This window comes from Myotis yumanensis, unplaced genomic scaffold (genome assembly GCF_028538775.1).
Source record: "Myotis yumanensis isolate MYYU_CA2020_CCGP unplaced genomic scaffold, mMyoYum1.0.hap1 SCAF_13, whole genome shotgun sequence".
Taxonomy (NCBI): Eukaryota; Metazoa; Chordata; class Mammalia; order Chiroptera; family Vespertilionidae; genus Myotis; species Myotis yumanensis.
The window spans coordinates 10,308,903-10,329,813 of record NW_027223764.1 but is presented as its reverse complement, the minus strand read 5'-3'; the positions used below and the strand labels follow the sequence as shown (position 1 = coordinate 10,329,813).

General features: G+C 49.3%; 1 protein-coding gene across 31 annotated transcripts in view; it reads left to right on the top strand.

Moving 5' to 3' along the window:
- The window catches only part of TCF7L2 (transcription factor 7 like 2), a 197,494-nt gene that overhangs the window by 155,410 nt on the left and 21,173 nt on the right, over positions 1-20,911 (top strand). For 25 of the 31 annotated variants that reach the window (XM_070432252.1, XM_070432249.1, XM_070432250.1 and 22 more), the window contains 3 exons: positions 15,638-15,770; positions 18,246-18,348; positions 20,329-20,415. In XM_070432252.1, coding sequence (XP_070288353.1) covers positions 15,638-15,770; positions 18,246-18,348; positions 20,329-20,415 — 323 coding nt within the window. Of the gene's footprint in view, positions 1-3,449; positions 3,970-15,637; positions 15,771-18,245; positions 18,349-20,328; positions 20,416-20,911 lie in introns of those variants that run through there. The other 6 variants (XM_070432248.1, XM_070432260.1, XM_070432273.1 and 3 more) reach the window with 2 other exon arrangements.

Sequence of the window (20,911 nt, the reverse complement as noted above, 5' to 3'; positions counted from 1 at the left end):
GCAACAAAAAAAGCATAGCATGGTAAGTCAGCACATTCTTGATTTTGTTTAATCTTTTTGATCTTTTCAATTATCGCTATTTGAAGATCAATAGTCATTTTTTCCTACTATGCTTAGAAGACGCGCAGCGGTGGTTTAATATGTGTTAGGACCATTTGCTTTTAAAGGAACACATCCACAAGTTTCGGTAGGTTTTTTTTTTTTTAAGTTAGTCATGAAAAATGTTATACAGTAAATTGTTCTGAATTCTTTTACATTTTTGGTGTTTTGAATGATCTGTTTTGGCGTTTGTATTCCCTCCCCCCACCCCTCCAAAAAAAAAAAGAATTCAGCAAGATAATTAAGATCTGGATGTTGTCAAGAATTTCGAGGGACTTTTCAGCCGGCAAAAAAACAAAACAAGAAAAAAAAACTTAGGAGTGAAGTGGTCCTCTAACTTTATCTAAATTCAGCCAGTTTTCCCCTCTTCTGTCTCCGAATGGCATCGGATAGCTGTTAAAGCTTAACTTCGCTGGAGAGCCGCAAGCCACTACTTTCACCAACTTAGGTGAACTTCTGTGGACTATTGAAATTGCCTTTATGTTTGCCAAGTCGGCAAACAAAATATCAGTCTTTGTTCTTTTGATTGAATGCTGGGTTGGAGGGTGAAAGAGAAAAAAAAAAGAGTAAGAAAGCCCTGCCCTTTTTTTTTTTTTACCACCCCCTCCCTTTTTTGGGGGGGTGGGTTGTTGTGGAACCGGGGGAGAGCCCATTATTGTGCCCTTCCCTATCAAGCGAGATAATTCTGTGAATGGGACTGTGCGTGAGCATCCTGTCTGGCGGCGCTGCTGGTGTGCGCGGCTCCCCTGCGCGGCGGCGGCTGCAGGGCGGGTGCTGCCCTCCAGTGGAGCCTGCGGCCGGCGCGGGCCCGGGCGGGCGGCCATCGGGGCGCCGGGCAGCATGCCCGCAGGCCGGCGGCGCGAAGGACAGCTCCGCATCCCGCTCTAGATGGTAAGCGGCCCCTCGCGGGGCGGGCGGGCGGGCGCGGTGGCCGGGGCGCCGTATCCCCGCGCCTGCCCGGCCGGGCCCGCTAGTCTCAAGCCCTTGCATGCTCTCGAGGTTTGCTGTCACTTTGCAGTAACTTGAAGATTGATGCCCCTTTGCCTGGCAAGCTGCCCAACGGAGTAGGTATTTTTTTTTCTTTTTTTTTGTAAACTCCCCTTTAAAAAAAAAACAAAAACAACGAAAAAAGAAATGACACTACTTTTTCATTCCAAACTTTTAGCCTGTGACTACAGGACCCTGCTTTATTATCCTTGGTAAACTCGGAAATGAGTGTTTGGGGAGGGGGTTTCGTTTCTTTTCGCCCACCGAGTCACAGCCACAGACGCTCCACCCTCCTGCCCTCCCTCCTCCCTCTCCATCCCCAAATATTTTCATAAAGTGACGATTTTTTTCTACTTTTCATATATTTTCATCCATTCCCCCTTCCTCCCATCTCAAACTTATTTAAAACAAAACAAAGTTTTGCTGATGATGTGGGTGAGGACCCTTGGATGTTAAGGGATATCCTGTTGCCTTTATTTCTTCTCCACACGATCGTAGTTTCATGCTGAAAGGGAAGGAAGCTCTCTCTCTCGCTCTCTCTCGCCCTCTCTCTCTCTGATTTGGGAAAGTTTTTGTTTGTTTGTTTTAAAATCCCACAGAACTTTACAGCATTGGATCACCTTCTGATTTTCTTATGGAAATGTTCTAAGCATGTGCGTGCCGGGGTCTGGCTGGGGCTGGAGCCACGGGACAGCAGACATCCGGAAGCAGGGTCGTAGGAGGAGTTAATTTGAAGAAATTCACGAGATTTCCCCCGTTCTGGTGAAGGAGGAAGAGGACGAGGTCTGTCTGGAATGCGTTGCCTCATCTTGCTGTTTTCATGCTCCTTGCCTTTGGAGACGGCCAGAAAATAAATTCCGAGCCCAAGTTGCGCATCCTGTTGGCTGCACTTTATAAGTTATTGTTGCTGAGTGGTTGGGAGCTGTCCATCAGTGGGGAGGGAACTCGCAGTTTACTTAAGAAATTGCATGTGTGACAAAGGCAGCTGGCCGAGTGTGGTGGTCCCCGTGAATAGAGGGAGGGGAGCAATTAGGGGGCTGTGTGGTTGGGGCTTTTTACTTGTCAAACGGAGGCTCGTTGCTTTTGTTGTCGCCATGTAAAGGGAAATAGCAGGGTTTTGTTTTGGTATTAAGGGCCTTAAAGATTGCTGCCTGACACTTACACAGAGGCCGGAGAAGTCCAGAACACGGGGCCACGGAGTAGAATTTTTAGAAAGAAGAAAACGAAGAAGTCTCACTTTTTTGTTGTGTTTAAGCCTGTCCAGCCCTTGTGTTTTTGGTTTGTTTTTTTTGGGGGGGGGCGGGATGAGGTTATTAACTTGTCCGGTGTATTAACAGATTGCTTAAAGACCAACGCCATGGCAACAGTCCTGTGGTGGGTTTGGAGATAAACATCTGGACCGTGGGGTTGATAAATTAAAACCATCTCCTCCTCTGTTAGCTGTCCTGCCGCCAGAAAAAAACAAACCTTTGCCACTGGTCTTGCTTCCAGCGACACAGTTCAGGATGCCCGGCCGAGGGGCAGCAGGGGGGTTTCTTACCTGCATGCAAATGGGATTGTGTGTGTGCTTCTGAAGAGGGTGAGAGGGTGCAGTGATTTAACGCTGGGGCCTGGAAAGGCATTCTGGGCGAGTTTGGTCCTCTGCAACTTTCTTCTGGCTTTAACCCCTCCTGGAGCCGCCACCCTCCCACCCTCCCCTCCTTCGAGTAAAATTGGACCATTTCAGGCTGTGATGTCTGAGTCTCTCAACTCCAATTAGCTTAAACCCACACAAATGCACCCGGCCCTGGATCCTATGAGAGCCCCAGGAAAAGTAAGTCGGGTTCGTGGGGTTCAGGGACTAGCTCTCTCTCTCTCTCTCTCTCTCTCTCTCTCTCTCTCTCATTCTGGGCAAAGCTCATAAAACTCAATAGTCAGAAAGCAAGTTAGTGTTTCGACTCCAGGATCGGGACACTCAGGCACAGTCTCTTACTCTAGAAGCAAAAGACGGGGTGTGTGTGCGTGCGGCAGGGCAAGGCCCTACCAAGTGTCACTCCCGTGTCACGCTGACAAGAAAATATACTTTTCTCCTCCCTCCCCCTCTCCCATCGCAGCCCTCTCCCTAAGAAATTTGTTGTGAGGGATTTGACAATGTCGCAGATAAAGTGCCTGCCTCCCGCCTCGTGTTGATCATTCTCCCTCATGGCCGACCGTAATTTCTTAGCTACTCTTAGCGGTGGCCCTGCCCCTGCTGCCCAAGGTAACGGGTGAGGGAGGGGGTTCGGCTTAGGCGCCCTGAGCTGGCTGGGAAAAGGGGCCTTCCCCCTTCCTTCATGGATTTTGCAGTGGTACAGATCAGAAACTAGAAGGAGTTTTTAAATGAAAAGCCCTTTAAAGTAATATAATCTGCAGCCAAGTGAGTTGGTTATTAGGTTGCTGTTTGTTTTGTTTTTATTTTTGTTTTGATTTGGCTTTTGAGAGATGTACGCGGAGGGGGAAGAATTAACAAAATGATGATAGACAATGTGAATGAGAACCCTGAGCATCTGGAGTATGCCAGGACAGAAATCTGGAGCCATCTCCATCTTTTAAGATGTTTTCTTCTTCTTCTTTTTTCTTCAGCTCTTTAAGTGAAAGGAGTAAAGGGAGGGGAAGCTGGGAGGAAGAAGAAAAGTGAGAAAAGCAGTAAGGGAGGAGAGAGAAAAAAAGCTGGCCCAGTCCCATCTCGAAGGTACAGAGAAAGTTTTTTGTGAGGTGGAGAGAAAGAAAACCAAAGCTATTATGTACCCTAGGGATGCGATTTTAGTGGGAATGGAATATTTGAGTGGGAAGGGAGGCACAGTGGCCTCCGGGCTCTCTCTCTTCCAGCAGTTGGGCAGTTGGCACCTCAATTTGAATTGCTGGGTGAGTAGTGGTGTGTGTGTGTGCGTGTGTGTGTGTGTGTGTGTGTGTGCATGTGTGTCCGTGTCCTTACTTATGGTCGTGACCATTAAACCTCTGTGCTTTTTTTTTTTTTTTTTTAAATTCAGATGTTGGGAAAGAAAAAACAAAATGAGAATAAATGGTCAATTCAAGCTGTGCCCTTTTGTGATGTACTTTTCATGGCAGTTTTGGGGGGAGGGGGTGAAAGGGTTAAAAAAAGATGGGGTGGAGAGAAAGCTTGACTTTCATCCCAGTCCCGAACAGTTCTGTAGCTTGCAGGTCCCGCTCCCCAAGTGCAAGTGCGCGTGAGCTGGAATCTGGAAAAGGGTGGTGGGCTTGGGGTTTCTTGTAACAAACAAATGTGGTGTTTTATTTTTTTCCTTCACTCACTAGGGTGGGCTCCATTGGCAGAAAGAGAAGGAAAAAGGATACTGCCTCATAGAGGACCGTACTTTCTCAAAGCTCGAACATTTTTCCTTTCCTTTCCTTTCCTTTTCTTTTCTTTCCTTTTCTTTTCTTTTCTTTTCTTTTCTTTTCTTTTCTTTTCTTTTCTTTTCTTTTCTCTCTCTCTTTCTTTCTTTCGCAGTAAGGTTTTTACAGTAGCAGCGCTTGTGTAAACTGTGTATTTTGGTTTCATATTTAATGCTGACTTTCTGTGGCTCTGTCTTTAGTTGTATTTCTCTTCCATCTCCAGATTTGAATGCTGGCCTTGTAGGCTACAGTCTTGCTCGTGGCATTTGTATTTTCTAAACTTAATATGAAATGTGCTTTGGGAACCTGAGCACGAGGCCGGTGGCCGCCCACCGTGCTCACGCCGCTGGTTAGGAAGGCGGCCTTTTCAGTATCAGCCGTGGGTTTAGGAGTCGCTGCACTCGGCTGAACTGATGGGCCAGACCCTTCCCCATGAGCTCTAAGGGCATTCGTTCTCTGGAATTTGGAGGTGGTTCCTTCATTATCTTCATCATTGCTTTCGTTATGTTTGTTGTTGTTGCATGGCCAAACACAGAAACATGTGCAGTGGCTGATCGGCTCTTAGATCCAATATCCTGGGGAAGAAGGAATGAAGTAGACCACAGATTCTAAGAGTCCTTATGTTTTCAAAATCATGAGCCCTGTATGCGGTATCAAAATACAAAGAGGTAGATCAGTTCTCCAGTCCCGCATGAAGGAATGACAGACGTAGTCTTGGTGTTCCTTTCTGGTTGCATGTAAGTTTCTAGTTCAGTGTAGGATTGAGAGCTCTGGGGAGGAGACTGCAGGCTGGCACTGCAAATGGATCCGTTGTGTTGGTGCAAATTTCCCACCCAGCACAGTTCCCTGTTTCCAAGACTGCCGAAAGGTTCCAGATCTTTCCTGGACTCAAAGTACTTGGGTTACTCAATCCTGGTCCCGCTGCTTCGGTGATGGTTAAGTCTCCATTCTCGATATCTTAGAGGAGGGGAGCTCCTTTCAAAGGGTAAACTCTCGACTCCAGTGATACAGTTACTAGGATCTTTGTATGGTCACATCAGGCCGCTGCATCGGCCTTTTCTGGAAGCAACAGAGCCTGCAACCTTGCATTCTTCGGGAAGCCTCCCCTTTGTGGTTTGGGGCTGGTAGGGGGGCCCGGCTGCGCTCTGTAGTGGAATTCTTTCCTTCTGTCATATTTGGGACGTGATGAAATCTTGCCCTGCCCTCCTGATCGCATATATACTTCCGCACACATCGGAGGATTTTTTTAAAAACTGAACTTTGCCTGGGTCATTCCTTCCCTTGTTACCTTAAACTTCCAGCCGGCCAGCTTGCGATCAGAGGGAGCAGCAGCCGTGCGTCAGTCCTCCTCGCCCCATGGCGGCTCTGGGTCCTTCTCACGTGTGTCCTGTATGGGGGCTGTGGGTGTCCGTTGAAGGATGCCCATGTTGGGGACACTGACGGGACAAAGTGGAGAGAACAATGCAGCTCGCCTTTGCTCTGTCTGCCTTTCAAGTCTGTGCTGAATGCCTGCGGAATCCAGAGTTCCTGGCTCTTGGGCCACATGCTCTTTCCTGGGGAGAAATCTACCTGCTCTCTCCAGGAAACCACTGTTGCTGGAGCTTTTACCAGACGCCGTGTAGCAGGCATGGCTTTCAGATGCAGAGGTTTAGATCGGGAAGTTAGGTCCAGGGTGACTGTGAAAAACTGAAGACATTTTTTACACAGCTGTTCGTTGTAAATAAATTAGAGAGGTGGGATCGGGTTTTGTTCACTGCTTCTTTCTCAAAATCCCCAGGATGTAATAACCATTATGTACTTACAATTTATTCCTAATCAAAATTGGTGATTTCCTTTCCATTAGTTTAGGATTCTGTAGATTTTGGGTTTGTTGTGTTGGGGTTTTTTTGGGGGGGTGGGGAGGGGCGAGTGGCCTGGAATTCATTATTTTTTTTTTAAAGTTTTCAAGTTGAGCCTTTTGGACTTCTTCGTTTGGAAGAGGTTAGCTTTATCCCTGGCACTGCTTTGAAACAGCCAGGCCCTCGTACCCAATTCCCACATCTTCTCTGCATATTAGGACATTTCACAAGGTTGATTATGTTAACACTAATCATTTCATTCCCAAGTAGGAGAGACATATCTTGCGGGAAGGTGAAGATTGCAGATTCCTGGGCAGTTTCTTAGGGGCCAAGTGGCTGGCTCTGCATCTCTGAGACCTGGTGGAGGGTGAGGACAGCCAGGGATCCCCGTGGTGCTGCCACACCCCCTCCCCGACGCCTGCCAGGGATGCCTGGGATGCCCTGGCTTGCTCCTGGAGGGAGCCCAGCAGGAAGCAAACACTGGGACTCACTGGTCAGGCGCGAGCCTGGACCAGCCGGCCAAGACTGTCAGCTTACAAGTGCTTTCAAGGGGGGGGGGGGGGGGGGGGGGGGTTACAATAGGATGCTTTCTTTTTATTGGGAAATAAGTGAGAATGAGTGGAAATAAATTATGTTTAATGAACTTAACTAGAAGTAATTGTTCAAGAGCTTGTGTGAAAGCACAGCTTTGCTGGGCTGGGCCTTGGCCTCTGCGTTCACAAAGCCAGGCAGCTGGAGCACATCTTTATTCTCCAGGTTAAAATAAATGTTCCCTGCGTGCTCCCCCACCCCCCCCCCCCCCACCCCCTGACCCAACCCACCTCTCCCTTCCTCCTTTTTGGGGATTAAGAAAAGGTTATTAAGAAGAGCTGAATTTGGGCCCCTAGACCCTTAGTGCTTGACAGTGTGGTGTGTTACTAGCTAGGTTGTTACGTTATAGAAGGGGCAAAAGGAAAAAAGAAAAAGGCCAAGGGCTTAGGATGGTTTGAGTTAGTTCTATGTATATGCATGTGTGTGTGAGAATTTGGATGAAAATTGTCTGCACATTTATTCTCTCCCTGCCGGCCCCGCTCAGTCATTTCCCTGCAGGAAGAATTTTAATGCCCGTGTGAGTGCCTGAGAAACTGTGAGTCGGCAGAATTTTGTAGTTGGCAGGGAGCATCTTCTCTCTTCCCCTTCTTGCTGTCTAAATGGATTTGACTGGGGAAGGGGGAGGAGCCCGCCATTGATAATGTACAAAACACATAAGCAGTACCCCGGAGTGTCAGGCTCCCGGGGTCACAGACCTGTGACTTGGCAGCCTTGTGGTTCCATGATTCCTTCGCAGCTGGGCCAGGGGCTGTCCGCTGGGTGCTGAGGCTGCAGGGGTGGGGGACGGGGGTGCTTCTTGTCTGCATCTCACTGCAGATCTCCTTTCTCTTAACTACCTCATTTCTCCAAGCAAACCTCGAACCCTGTGAAGCCTTCTCCTTTTTATTTATTATTTTCAACCCGCAGTGCTGTAGCTATCAATAGAAGTCTTGTCCAGGGAACAAAGCGCCATTAGCTGGGGGCGAGGCCTCCGAGAGGAGCTTTGTCCTCCTGGGAGTGAACCCTGGGCGCTGCCCTAGATGGGTCCTCGCTGGCTGGGCTTCTGATAGCTGTGACTCCGAGAGAGGGTAAAAGGATGAAAGAAACCCGTTTGGCCCAGGGTGGAAGTGTGCCTGCCACCCTTCCCTCTGTGTGTGGAGGAGATTTGCAGAGTACAGCAGCCAGATGCTCACCTGATACGTTGGGGTGGGACTGTGTGCACAGGCCTGGGCCCAGGTTGCTCTGTGTGTCTCCTTGAGGTGGTTCGAGCAGCTGCAGTGGTTGCTAATTTTGGGGGGTAATGGGTTGTTGAGGTAGGAGGCTTACCTTTGCTGACCATTCCTACCCTCTGGCACATCGTCTGAGAAAAAAAAAGAATAGGATTGCTTGAGTCATCAAGGGGTTGTTGATGAGTAAGAAGCTGCCCCTGGCTCAGCCCCAGCCCCTCCTCTTCTCCAGCGCTCCCAGCACCCCATGGCTCCGGTGACGTGTGACACCTATTAACATGTTGCTAGTCGCCATTGGCCTCGGTGCAGCCATAGTAAGTGGCATCTGAAAAGTGCATTGGAGATGAGCCATAAACCCAGAGTGAACAGTGTCCCCTCCTGATGTCGATTTCAGAGCCAGGGAGGGCTGGTAACCTAAGACCCCCGAGACCTTCCCCATCCCCCCGGGGGAGGGGACAGGCTGACAAATGCTCCTCTGTGCTGCTTTTGTTTTATTGTGCTGGGCTCGCAAAGGCGCTTTCTGGCCCCATTTTTCTTCTGCAGAAAGGGAGAGCAATAGGGGAGCATTGAAGAGGAGGCCGGCAGAGAGGCCGGGGCTAGCAATGGCTCTATTTGTTTCCAGCGTCCGTTGATTAATAGGTTGCGAGGTGAATGGCGAGCTTTCTTTCCCGTTGGGTTCCCCACAGTTAGAGAAGGTTGAGGGGTTGGGTTAGAGGAGGGCCAGCAGGGGACCTAGAGGGCCTGAATCAGTCCTCCACTCGCCAGCTTCCTACTCACGGGGCAGCGCTCCGGTGGGTGTGTGGGCGCTGGCGACGAGGGTGGCATGGCCAAGTTGCAGAACACCATGCTTCAGAGTTCTCGAGAGGTCAAAGGTCAGCCACAGGGGCGCCTCCTCCGCGCTCTTCCCACTGCAGTTGGATGAATACTTCGGGCGGAAAAGCTCTGTGCTCTTCAAGGGCCGATGTAAGACCCTTTCCATATAATTTAACTGTTCGATGCTCAAAACCCATAGAGCTTAATGCACAGACCCTGGAAGGCATTGCTTTGGGTAACCCATGTTTCTCCAGGTAGAAAGCAGAAAGCCCCAACGTTGGGAAGGCAGACGAGGATTTGGGTTCCTTTTACTGGTAAATAGATATTGTTTGCTCCATTTAATGGGTTCAGTTTTTGAGCTTTTTTAGTGTCTGGTGAGCTGGAACTGACCACATAGAATGTGTTTCTGCCCAGCTGGTGTTGCTCAGTGGATTGGGCATCATCCCATGGACCGAGAGGTGTCCTGAGTTTGATTCCCAGTCAGTGCACGTGCCTGGATTGCTGGCTCAGTCCCCAGTAGGGGGCGTGCAGGAGGCAGCCGATCTATGTGTCTCTCTCATCCATGTTTCTGTCTCTCTCCCCCTCTCCCTTCCTCTCTCTCTCAAATTAAAAAAAAAAAAAGTGTTTCCATCACCAGAATCCTGCTGCTGCTCGTCTATATCGTAGAAGCAGAAGCATCTCATTACATCTTGACGCCCCTGCCCCCCATCATCCACCACGTCCTGTACTTGGAGCCCTGTGGCCAGGGTGTCCTGGCTGCAGCAGGGAGCTGGAGCCAGTCCTAACTTGAGGTGTCTGGGTGGGTGTGCAGGGGACGTGGTTTGCTGAAACTGGTCTAGGTTCCAGAGGTTGGTAGGTGGGGGTTTGGGGACAGTTCCCGTTGCTTCCAGAAGCATCTGTGTCCAGTAGGGAAGACTGACCCAGGTTGAGCTCACGGGGGCCAGCTCACTCCAGCACGGCAATGAACCCCATCCGAAGCCGGTCTCTGCAACCCCAGTGGGGGTGGTGGAGTCAGGCAGGTGAGCGCCCGAGGCCTGCAAACACCACCTTCCAAGGCCTGTGAGTCAGGACAGATTTCTCACTTGTTAGGTGGAGTTCATCACAAGCGCCAGCTACTTCATGGGGTTGTTGTAAGGACTTCATAGAATAGAGTGTGTCACACCCAATGCAGAGGCGGGTACAGAGCCCAGCCTCCCGAATGGGGCCAGCGGGGACTGTGCTGGTGCTGACTGGGCAGCTTCAGGAGCTGCAACTGGCCGGTGCTCATCTCCCCTGACCTCCGCCCAGATCATCCGGACAGGAGTTCTAGGAGGTTCCATGGTGTGGCTGTGTGTGGGCAACTGTGACCTAACTCCCTGAGCTTGTGTGGAATACTTCGTGAAGGTCTGCTGTTTTTGTGGCTCAGAGATTCCGAGTGTTCAGCATATTCTGAAAGGGTTACATACCAGTAACCCCGACTCTCCAGGTAGCTTCCCATGACTACCACCACCATGACCTTGAAACATCACTGAGGGCATTGATTTTGTCCCCCAGGTAGTTTAGAAGCCACATTTAATACTTAGATCAAGCAGTTACCTGAAAGGCACCTGGTTTTATGTTGCAGGTGTTGACTTAAACACTGGAGTCTGTCTGTCAAAAGATAACAGGGGGAGGTGCTACTATTTCAGACTGTTTGTCCCATGGACCCTCCGAGCGTAAATAGTTACTTTAGTTTAGATTTGCTGCCTGCATTTCTGGAGGGTTATCGGTGTTCCTCCCTCAAGAAAGGTACTTCTTACATCTGAATTTTCTTAGGGCGATACAGTTTTGAACCCAGTTCTTAAAGACCTTTTTAAAAGTGGGAGTGGTTTGAAGAGAAGGTGGGTGGTTGTGTGTTTCATTTCTATCAGCTTGGACTTCAGGGCCCTCACCCTGATGCTGGAAGGATCTTGGTCATCTTGAACTGTTTATTTCACCTTCAATTCTTCTGTGACAGTCTTATTTATTAGCTTAATAAAGTGACTATTTTTTCCAAGGGAGATCGTAAAATACATACATTTTTAAAAAATATTTTATTGATTTTTTACAGAGAGGGAGGGAGAGGGATAGAGAGCTAGAAACATCGATGAGAGAGAAACATCGATCAGCTGCCTCCTGCACACCTCCTACTGGGGATGTGCCCGCAACCAAGGTACATGCCCTTGACTGGAATCGAACCTGGGACCCTTGAGTCCGCAGGCCGACGCTCTATCCACTGAGCCAAACCGGTTAAGGCGAAATACATACATTTTTAATTGAATAGCATGTTTTTAAGAAGGGCGCCTGAAGATAGATGGTATAAAACTTGCATACACTCTTGCCCCATATTGAGTATTCTTACCTTTGCAGTAAGCACCACCGTCTGTGGCTGCGTGTTCCCCGTGAATCTAATGAGAAGAGACGGGAGGGGTAGTGAGCCTCATCTTCCTCATTAGACAAGAACATCCTCTTGTCAAAGCAACCCAGGTGCAGGAGGCCCATGGGAGTTAGGCCCTAGCTTTTGCATCTATGACCACATTACTCATCATTACTGTTCACGGGGTGGTGTTTGTCAAAGCTTCCTTTGCGTTGCATGTGCAGCTCTGTGCCAGGCACTGTACGTGCAGGATCTCTTAATTTTTACAACTCTCTGAGGTAGGTACAGTTCCCACCTGGAATTCTCAGAGAAACGGAGACCTGGGAGAGGTTGTATAGCTAATCCGGTGACGTAGAATTTAAACCAGGTCTTCCTTGAATTCACGGATTTACCTTGGTCACCGTGGCCATATGATGAGCTCTAAAACCACAGAAGGCCCTGTGGGAACAAGGGTTAGGCTGGGTGGTTTCTGAAGCGACCCCCCCCCCCCCCCCCCCCCCCGCCTTTCCCCTCCCGTCCTCCCCTACCTCTGTGCCATGATTCTGCATAGACTCCATGTAAAGAGCACTCTCATTGGCTGCGATGGATCTGTGAGGTTGGCTCTGTCTTCTCTTCTTATAATACTTGCAGTTGCAATTTGATGGTTCTTGTGTAATTTGTGAGATTGTGCTCAGCACTCGCACAGGCTGGGCATGACAGGGGACACAGAGTTCTAGAAGACACAGTCCTTGTGCTTAAGGAGCATAAGAGAGGTACATGCATGACCCCAGCAGTGGGCGTAAGGCAGCGCAGGAAGAAAAGACGCTGGGGTTCTGAGGCTGGAGAGACGAGGCTTTTTCAGGAAGAACATCCTCTTGTCAAAGCAGCCCAGGTGTAGGAGGTCCATGGGAGTTAGACCCTAGCTTTTGCATCTATGACCACATCCCTGCTTTGCTTGGGAACCAATCAACCTGGAGAGACTTGTGGCTACACTGTGTTGTAATGAGCTGCCTGGTAGGCAAGTAGGGTCAGAAAACTGCACCATGTCTGCTTTCCCTCCAAAAGGCACCATCAGTACTTCTGCCCTAGCCTGTTTGGCTCAGTGGATAGAGAGTCAGCCTGCGGACTGAATGATTCCAGGTTCGATTCCGGCCAAGGGCACATACCTGGGTTGCGGGCTCAATCCCCAGTAGGGGGCGTGCAGGAGGCAGCCGATCAATGATTCTCTCTCATCGTTGATGTTTCTATCTCTCTCTCCCTCTTCCTTCCTCTCTGAAATCAATAAAGAAATATATATTTTAAAAAAATACTTCAAATCCCCTTCACTCCACCCCTATGCTTTCAAGTTTAGATCAAACAGGAAAAAAACAGTTGGCTAGGTTCAGGTGTGCAAGTTATATCAGGTGATGGCAGCCAGGACAGGTGCCCAACTTTTGTTGGAATCATCTTTATACATGTATCTAAGAGAAAGGGAGACTTAATTTTTAATATATTATTATTGATTTCAGATAGGAAAGGGGGAGAGAGAGAGAGACAGAGAGAGAGAGAAACAATGGCGAGAATCATTGATCGGCTGCCTCCTGCACACCCCCTACTGGGAACTGGGCCCACAACCCGGGCAGGTGCCCTGACCCAGAATTGAACCGTGACCTCCTGGTTTGTAGTTCAACTTCAACCACTGAGCCACACCAGCCGGGCTAACTTTTAAATTCTGCGTACATCCAAATAACACCACTGTTGCCCAAAAGCTGTCTTTATTCTTTGCTGGACAAACAGAGAAAGGTTCCCGCCCCCCCCCCCCCCCCCCCCGTTTCCTATTAGTCTTGCTTGAAAGACAGCTGTGCAATGGGCACTTTCGTGCCACAGCAAAAACCCACAACATTGGGCAGCTTCTCCCTAACAGTGACAGTAACAGTGTAGTGAGCCACCTTCCTGTGCTTACCTGTGGGAGGGTTTGTGCTAGGCCCTTTCCATGGATTCTCTTACACTAGGACTTGATTGATGAGTAGGACAGGTCTCCTAGGACCTGTGTGCTTGTCTGTGCCTGCCTGGCTCTCTGGTCAAGGGATCATGGCACTCAGTGGGACCCAGGTGAGACTTCCTCGGGTCTGTACCGGAAGATCTCCTGGGATCAGGGATCTGAATTGGTGATAAGCATCCTGAGAGATGCCTAACTCGAGTTGCCAGTTTCGCTGCCCACTCCCAGCCCTTGTACGCCGCTCTCGGGTTTATACATTTGCTTCCTTCCATTGTGTACGGTAGTCCATTCCCTGGAAGTCCTTCCAGCTCTTAGTGACCGTCCTCCTTCCCCTCCTGGGCTGTCTGTCGTTCTTCCCTCTGGTTTCACGGTTTTCCTGCAGTTACTTTAAACTGTCTGGGACTGGCCTGCTTTTTTTTTCATTTCAGCCGGTGTGTATCTTTCCAACCAAATAGAAAACTTGGGAAGGCAGCAACAGTCCTTTTCCTCTCCTCTTAATGGTCGTCGCTTCATGTGACCACAGCGGTCCCTTTCCCTCCCTGCCCCTCCATGTTCTTTCCCTCTCCACCCCAGCACACAGTGGGAGCTTGCCTGTTGGTTACTTCTCATGCTGTCCTACTAAACAGCAACATTCCCTAAGGGACTCCTCAGTGTGCGCCCGTGAGCCCTGGGGCAGCGGCCTCTCCTTCCACTGCCTTTGGCCTGTCCAGACCATCAGGGCTGCTGATGAAGGATGTATTACTGAGTTCCAAAGCTCCCCTCTGCTTTGGCATTTTTAATGTCGGTGCTTTTTATTTATTTATTTATTATTTTCATGCTTTGACTGCACACTGATAACTCACAACGCAAGGCTCCTGTGAGCCACCAGCTAGCGCTTTCTCCCAAGTGTCCAGTTGTTTCTAGGCTTCATTAAATCAGGCTGTGGGAAGGCTCGGCCTCTTTTTCTGTAGTTTTTTTTATTTTCTTTTTTCTGGAGCATCAAGAAGGTCATATTTTTCTTTCCAAACATATTCATGAGAAAGCGAGAAGCACTTTTTAAAGATGCCTTCCCCACAATAAACTGTGGTAGGAAATACTCTATGTTGTACCCCTTCCTCACCTATTTACCAAAAAAAAAAAAAAAAAGATGAGAACTAATTGCGTGGTGGTCCCTGAACTCGGGAGGCGCTAGTGAGCAGCACGAGACCCTCACTTTTCTTTTCATGCAATTCCTCTTCCTTGATGTTAATGCAAGTTGTGCCCTCCTAAAAGTAATAAAAGGAAATGAAGACACGTTCTGAAATGAAACTTGACTCTAATCCATTCATCATCTAATACTAGCCTCTTTATCTTCCCTGGTACCTAATCTGGTTAAATGTCCCTGTTGTAGGATTTTAGTGAAAATCCTCTATTGGGAATAGGGTTTTTTGCAATTGGATTACTCTCAGTAAATGGCCCAGTAGTTCGCTTGTTTCAGCTTAATTTTTTCTTTGTGATCTTGCTGGGCTAAGTTGTAGCATGGCACAGTGGAGGGGGCATGGGGTGGGGGAAGGGGAGGAGAATAATTTGGGAAAGTCTAGTCATGGCAACTAGAAATATCTTCAAGATGCTTTTCTACCCCCACTTCCCCCCACTCCCCTGCTTCTCTGCTTCTCTCCTCCTACCTGCCCTTCCCAAACACAAAAATGCCGGTCCTTTGTTTTTCTACAACTGCCCATTTCTAAAGAGCATACCTTTTATTAGCCCAATTCATCATCATCCAGCTAATTTATTAGATTTCCCTGATGACTTCCTAATGAAATTCCTAATGAATCAGGCCTGATGTAATCTGCATAAAATATTCAGGTGCTGGCCTGGCCGTTTAGAGCTTTCTGATAAAGTTCACACTCCCAGGCAGGCCAGGAGTGGGACTTTTCACCCACCTCTCTGCACAAGATTGTGGCACGCCCAGGGCCCCGGGCTGCTGGTTCGAAGGGGCAGGGAGGAGGGGGCAGGGGCAGGGGGTGGGGGTGGAGGAGGAGGCTGGGTGGGTAGATTGGGCCCTGCTGGGTTTCCTTGAAACTGAAGGTTTTCCTAGCCACACACACACACACAGGAATGCAGTATGCCTGGGAGATTAGAGTACCCACTTCCGTTGTACCTGCTGATGGGAAGAGTGCCAACTCTCGGGCTCCATGATGGGGTGGTGGTGGAGAAGGTATTTTAAAAGCCAAGCTCAGTGGGCAGGTAAAAACGGAAGTATACCTACCCAGAGCGCTGTCTCGTAACTGTTATTTTTGATGCATGGACGGGGCCAGGGCTGAGGGCGGAATTGAGTGCATCTGATGAAGTCCGGGTGGGAGGGTGTGGCCTGGGAGCCCAGGGCCCTCTGCTGCAGGGACCTACCCTGATGGCGCCTCTCTCTCTTCCTCTCCTCCCGCAGTCGAACAAAGTGCCCGTGGTGCAGCACCCTCACCATGTCCACCCTCTCACGCCTCTTATCACATACAGCAACGAACACTTCACCCCGGGAAACCCGCCTCCACACTTACCAGCTGACGTAGACCCCAAAACAGGTAGGCCGTGTGCTCAAGAGGGCGTGCTGGTCCTGGGGCCCCCACAGGACCTGCTGGGAGGCGTGAAGGGTGGGGACTGGCAGGGGTGTGGGGGGGCTCCTTTCCCTCTCCTGGGTGTTGAAAAGGAAGATGGGGAGCCAGAGCCTGCGGGGGACTGTTCTCTCTTCGGAAAGTCTCTCCAGAGCTCCGGGTACCCGGGCAGGGGCCGCCTTAGGAACCTGGCTGTGAGTCACTCGGTGTTTTTCCTGAGGAGCTTACAACTCCTAGAGCCTCAGACAGACCTGGAGGCAGTAATCGTTCTGGAGGCATCTCATGGGCTCCTCCTGAGGTCCTTGGGAGCCCTAGTGCATGGCTCCCCGAAGCCCTGGTCCCCTGGTGGCTAAGGGACCCCAGTCACTTGATGATGACTTTGGTGCAGCCTCAAGAAACCACATTGCTGGGCTCCGCCTTCTCTGTGCTGGTTGATTTGGCATCTTCCTCCCCTGTAACATCCTGGGCAGTAACAAGCCCATTTTACAGATGTGAAAACCGAGCCCCCAGGGTTTCTTCATGGCATCGCACAACAACCAATAGGATCTCAGACAGACGTTTCCATCTTATCTTTGGCCTTGTTTCCCCCTTTCCGCCCCTGCTTTTGCCCAAAGGGGAGAGAGAGAAGCTACAAGATTTAAAACGAGCAGATTAGCTGGAGCTCTTGGTGGCGTGGTCTTGGGAGGAAGCTAAGGCCAGGGTGTATCTTGCTGGCTGGGGTTTCCCTTCCCAGCTAGTCAGTCAGAGGGATGGGTTTTAAATGGCTGTTTGTGTCCCTCTGTCAGGGAATTGTCTGGTGTCGGGCAGAGGTAGATGGCCTGCTCAGCGGCCTTCGCTGCCCCTGAATGGAGCCACACATGAGCTGGTTTCACCGGCCTCTGAGCCCGCTTTGTGCCGGTGGGGCCAGGCCTGGCTGCGCAGCTAGAAGAGGCCGCCAGCCGCCCGGGAGTGAATGGCAGCATCAACGGCTCATTTAAATAATGGTAGTACAGGGAATAGCTTTTAAATGCTTATCGTAAAACATATGATTAATGTCTGCGGACTGTTTACTTTTCCTCTGCGAACATTCTTTCAAGTGTGCGAATGGCTTGGTGTAGGGTCCAAGCCCAGCTAATCTGTTTGGTTTTTGTAATAGAGAGAAAGCCACGTCTGCATGAAAACGTCACCCAGGGAGACTTAATGTACAGATTAAAAGCTTCCTGAATGAATTTAAAAAAAATAAAAGAAATAGTTTTCACCCACGAACACGCGGTTCTCATTCCCTTCAGGGTTGTGTGAGTTCTGTCGTGTTGTTCCTGGGCTCCGCCCTTCAGCGGCGAGATCAGCTCCTCGGGGTCAGTCTCTCCCAGTGGCTTGCTTCCTAGGAATTGATGGCAGGATGCTCTCCCGTGGAATCCAGAAGTGCTCCCATGGCTTGCACCCGCAGGGGTCAGCCCGGGCAGGCCTCAGCCCCTGTGACTCAGCAGCACCCAGCCAGCAGGCGGGCCTAACTCACACCTGTGCCTGTCCTTTAGCCTAGGATCTGTCTCTACACTGAGTGCACCAGATCTCCCTGTCCACCTCTACACTGAGTGTACCAGGCCTCCCTGTCCGCCTCTACACTGAGTGTACCAGGTCTCCCTGTCCACCTCTACACTGAGTGTACCAGGTCTCCCTGCCCATCTCTACACTGAGTGTACCAGGCCTCCCTGTCTGCCTCTACACTGAGTGTACCAGGCCTCCCTGCCCGTCTCTACACTGAGTGTACCAGGTCTCCCTGCCCGTCTCTACACTGAGTGTACCAGGCCTCCCTGCCCGTCTCTACACTGAGTGTACCAGGCCTCCCTGTCCATCTCTACACTGAGTGTATCAGGTCTCCTTGTCTGTTCAGTTTAGGATTTCCCTTGGCTAAGATGCCAGGGCAGTTGGTTTAGTTGGTTTCCCCCTATAGCTCATCTTCTAGGCTGCGGTGGGGACATTCTAGAGGAATTAACTTTTTTGAAAGAAGTCAAAAGCCATAGCTCACGAAGTATAGCAGAAACTAGAATCATGCAGGTAAGTCGTTTGAATTCAAGGGAGTGAAGGGACAAGTCATGAGGGCAAGAGGAATTAATATTACCTAGTTGATCACTCACTATGGGCCACTGCCTTTTAGATTTTTTAAAAAAATTTAAATCACACCAGTCGGATGAGATAGAAATCCCAAACATGGTATTTCTGAGTCTGTCTGCATTAACCTAGTGTATCGATCCATCTAGAATGAGCTAGAGCAACTTTTCAAACTGGGGGTAGAGGGATAATAAGAGGAAACTTACCAACAACTCCTATGCTTATAATCAGAAAAAGAACCTCGTGCTAAGATTACAGAAGAGGTACCTCTCTTTGCCCTTTTCCGATTCCCATCTCTAGATTGTTTCTCTTTCCTTCTTTCCTCCTTTGTACCTAAAATGCTGCTTCTTTTCCCAGGAATCCCGCGGCCTCCGCACCCTCCAGATATATCTCCGTATTACCCACTATCTCCCGGCACCGTAGGACAAATCCCCCATCCGCTAGGATGGTTAGTACCACAGTAAGGAGTTCCATTTTTTAATTTACTTTTTGTTTCTTGCATGGGCATGCTTCTTATTTCTTCTATGCATGAATGTGTGTGTTTTAGAGGACAGGTTGGTGAGGAGGGTCAGTGGGGGGCGTGGGGAAGATGCTTGCTGAGATGCACTGTGGGGCAAGGGCAGGTCAATAGCCTTTTGGTAGGTTGTGTAGGAAAAGGGGTTTTGATACTTAGCATTCTGAGCCCATGGTCCCAAAGGCTCTGGGTTCGTGTCTGTGACCAAAGGTGCCCTTCAGGTACTTAGGGAAACGTAGAAGGCGCTGAGGGCTTCTACCCAATGAAGTTGATCACAGCTCTTCTGCTGGTGGCAGTCCAAATGGGAGCCTTGTCATCGGATTGAGGCAGCAGCAGAGGGGCAACAGGCGGAACCCAGTTTGGGAATCCAGGGGTGGGAATGGGGGTGGGGCTATGCTCTCCCCCAACCAGCTCCATCCCGCCATGACTCTCAAGATTGATACCAATAGTGGAAAGTTTTATCTCTTGAGAAGCTCCATGCTATTTAGCCAGCATCTCTCTGAGATCAGACATGTTAAATGCTGATTATAAGGGGTGGGGGCGGGGCAGCTCGTGTCTCTCAGCCTGTGGGGCCTGCCCCATGTCAGCCCCAGCTCCCGCAGTGCCCAGGTCATCAAACTGCCGTTGACAGTTTATCTTCCAATCACCCCGTTTTGCTTTGACGGTACCACCCATCAGCCTTCCTCAGACAGCTTTAAAAAGTGGGTTCTAAAATCCCAGAGTAGAAAGGCCTGGGGTGCATAAGCCTACTGTGTGTGCAAGCATGTAACGCGTGTTTTGTGATTGCATGGTTCTCTGGATATTTCTCTGCATGCTTATGCGATGTGCCTGTGATCTCTATCGATTAAAAAACACAGGGCAATTTATTGCATCTTAGCAAGAATAAATCGTGATGAAACGCTCAAGGTTGGGTCTTGGGAACAGGGCCTTTCATAACCTTAAAGAAGATAGGATTTTGGAGTGGTTTCCCACTTCCTGCCCCCATTCTACCCTTATTCCTCAAGTTGAACAGATTCTACAGTTTTTTTTTTTTTTAAAAAAAGCTTGTGCTATGTAGTAGCTTCACTGAGGACCAACCCTGAGCATAGTTTCTGTTTATTGTTTTCTCCTTACTTTTGTTTGGGAAGGTAGACATGGACCACGAACGTGAGCTCCTACCCCATTTCTTCTTCAGTAGATTGTGGACCATTCCTCCAGTAGTTCTCAGTCATGCCTGGCCCCGTTCAGCTGATGGGAAGATATTTGAAGGCTAGGATAAAAAGGAATAGCCAACTCAGACAATCCTCTGTCAGAAAAAGTTGTGTGTCTTTCATGAGGATGCTATTTTGCATGTTGCTGTATTTTTTAATTATTGTAATGAGGTGTGATTGTCTATTGGTTACCCACAATTCTTCTTGGGGACTCTCCCCCCGGTAACTCTTGTCAACACTTGTTAATTTGACAAAAGGCTACAAATTAAGCTCTGTTAATTTAATGTTTTCTCACCGAGATCTAAATACCGAAAGAGGCCCAAAGCGCAACTGAAGTCCTTTGATTCACTGTACTTTATTTTGGTATAAATTTACATTCATTATTGTTTTCCTTTGGATGTGTAGCCCTCAATTAGTGTGATGGCTCCATTAAAGCAAGCGAGACTTCGCCTTTAATTATTACAACAAAACACCTAGTTTCAGCTTGGGGAGAGGGTCTCTATTGACATAAGCAGAGGTTATAAAATTTAATTAGCCATTCCTATCAGATTTATGGCATTCAAATTGTTCTGTGTTTCTTCCCTTTGATCCTTCCTGTACAATCCCCAAGATTTTTGTTCTGATCAAATGAGAATAAAGCTTACTGTGCAGAGAGAACTTCTCCTTTTTCTTCTCTTCCTTTCCCCCACCCCCATCCTTGGTGGCACTCTCTCACTCTGTACCCCCCTCTTTGTAGGCAAGGCCAGCCAGTGTACCCAATCACGACAGGAGGATTCCGCCACCCCTACCCCACAGCTCTGACTGTCAACGCTTCCATGTCCAGGTGAGTTCCAAGAGCGGCGGCCTTCAACCAAGGCCAGGGGTGACTTCTCAGAGAGTTCTCTAGGCTGCTCCCAGGCCACCCAGGGCCTGCTGCAGCTGGAGGCTCTGATGGCATAAGACCCATCTAGCATTTGGATTTCTTCCTAGAAAAGACTGAAACATTATCCTGAACTTCCTAAGTGGGTGATGGTGAAATCTTGAGGTGAAATTTTTTGAGTCCGTCAATTGAACACTATTTTTAAAAAATATATTTGTATTGATTTCAGAGAGGAAGGGAGAGAGAGAGAGAAACATCAGTGAGGAGAGAGAATCATTGATTGGCTGCCTGCTGCATGTCCCCTACAGGGGATCGAGCCCACAACCCCAGCATGTGCCCTGACCTGGAATGGAACTCTGACCTCCTGGTTCACAGGTCGAAGCTCAACCACTGAGCTGCACTGGCCGGGTTGAGCACTCTTTTTTATAAGAGCTTAAGAAGGCAGGAGGAGGTAGTTGGA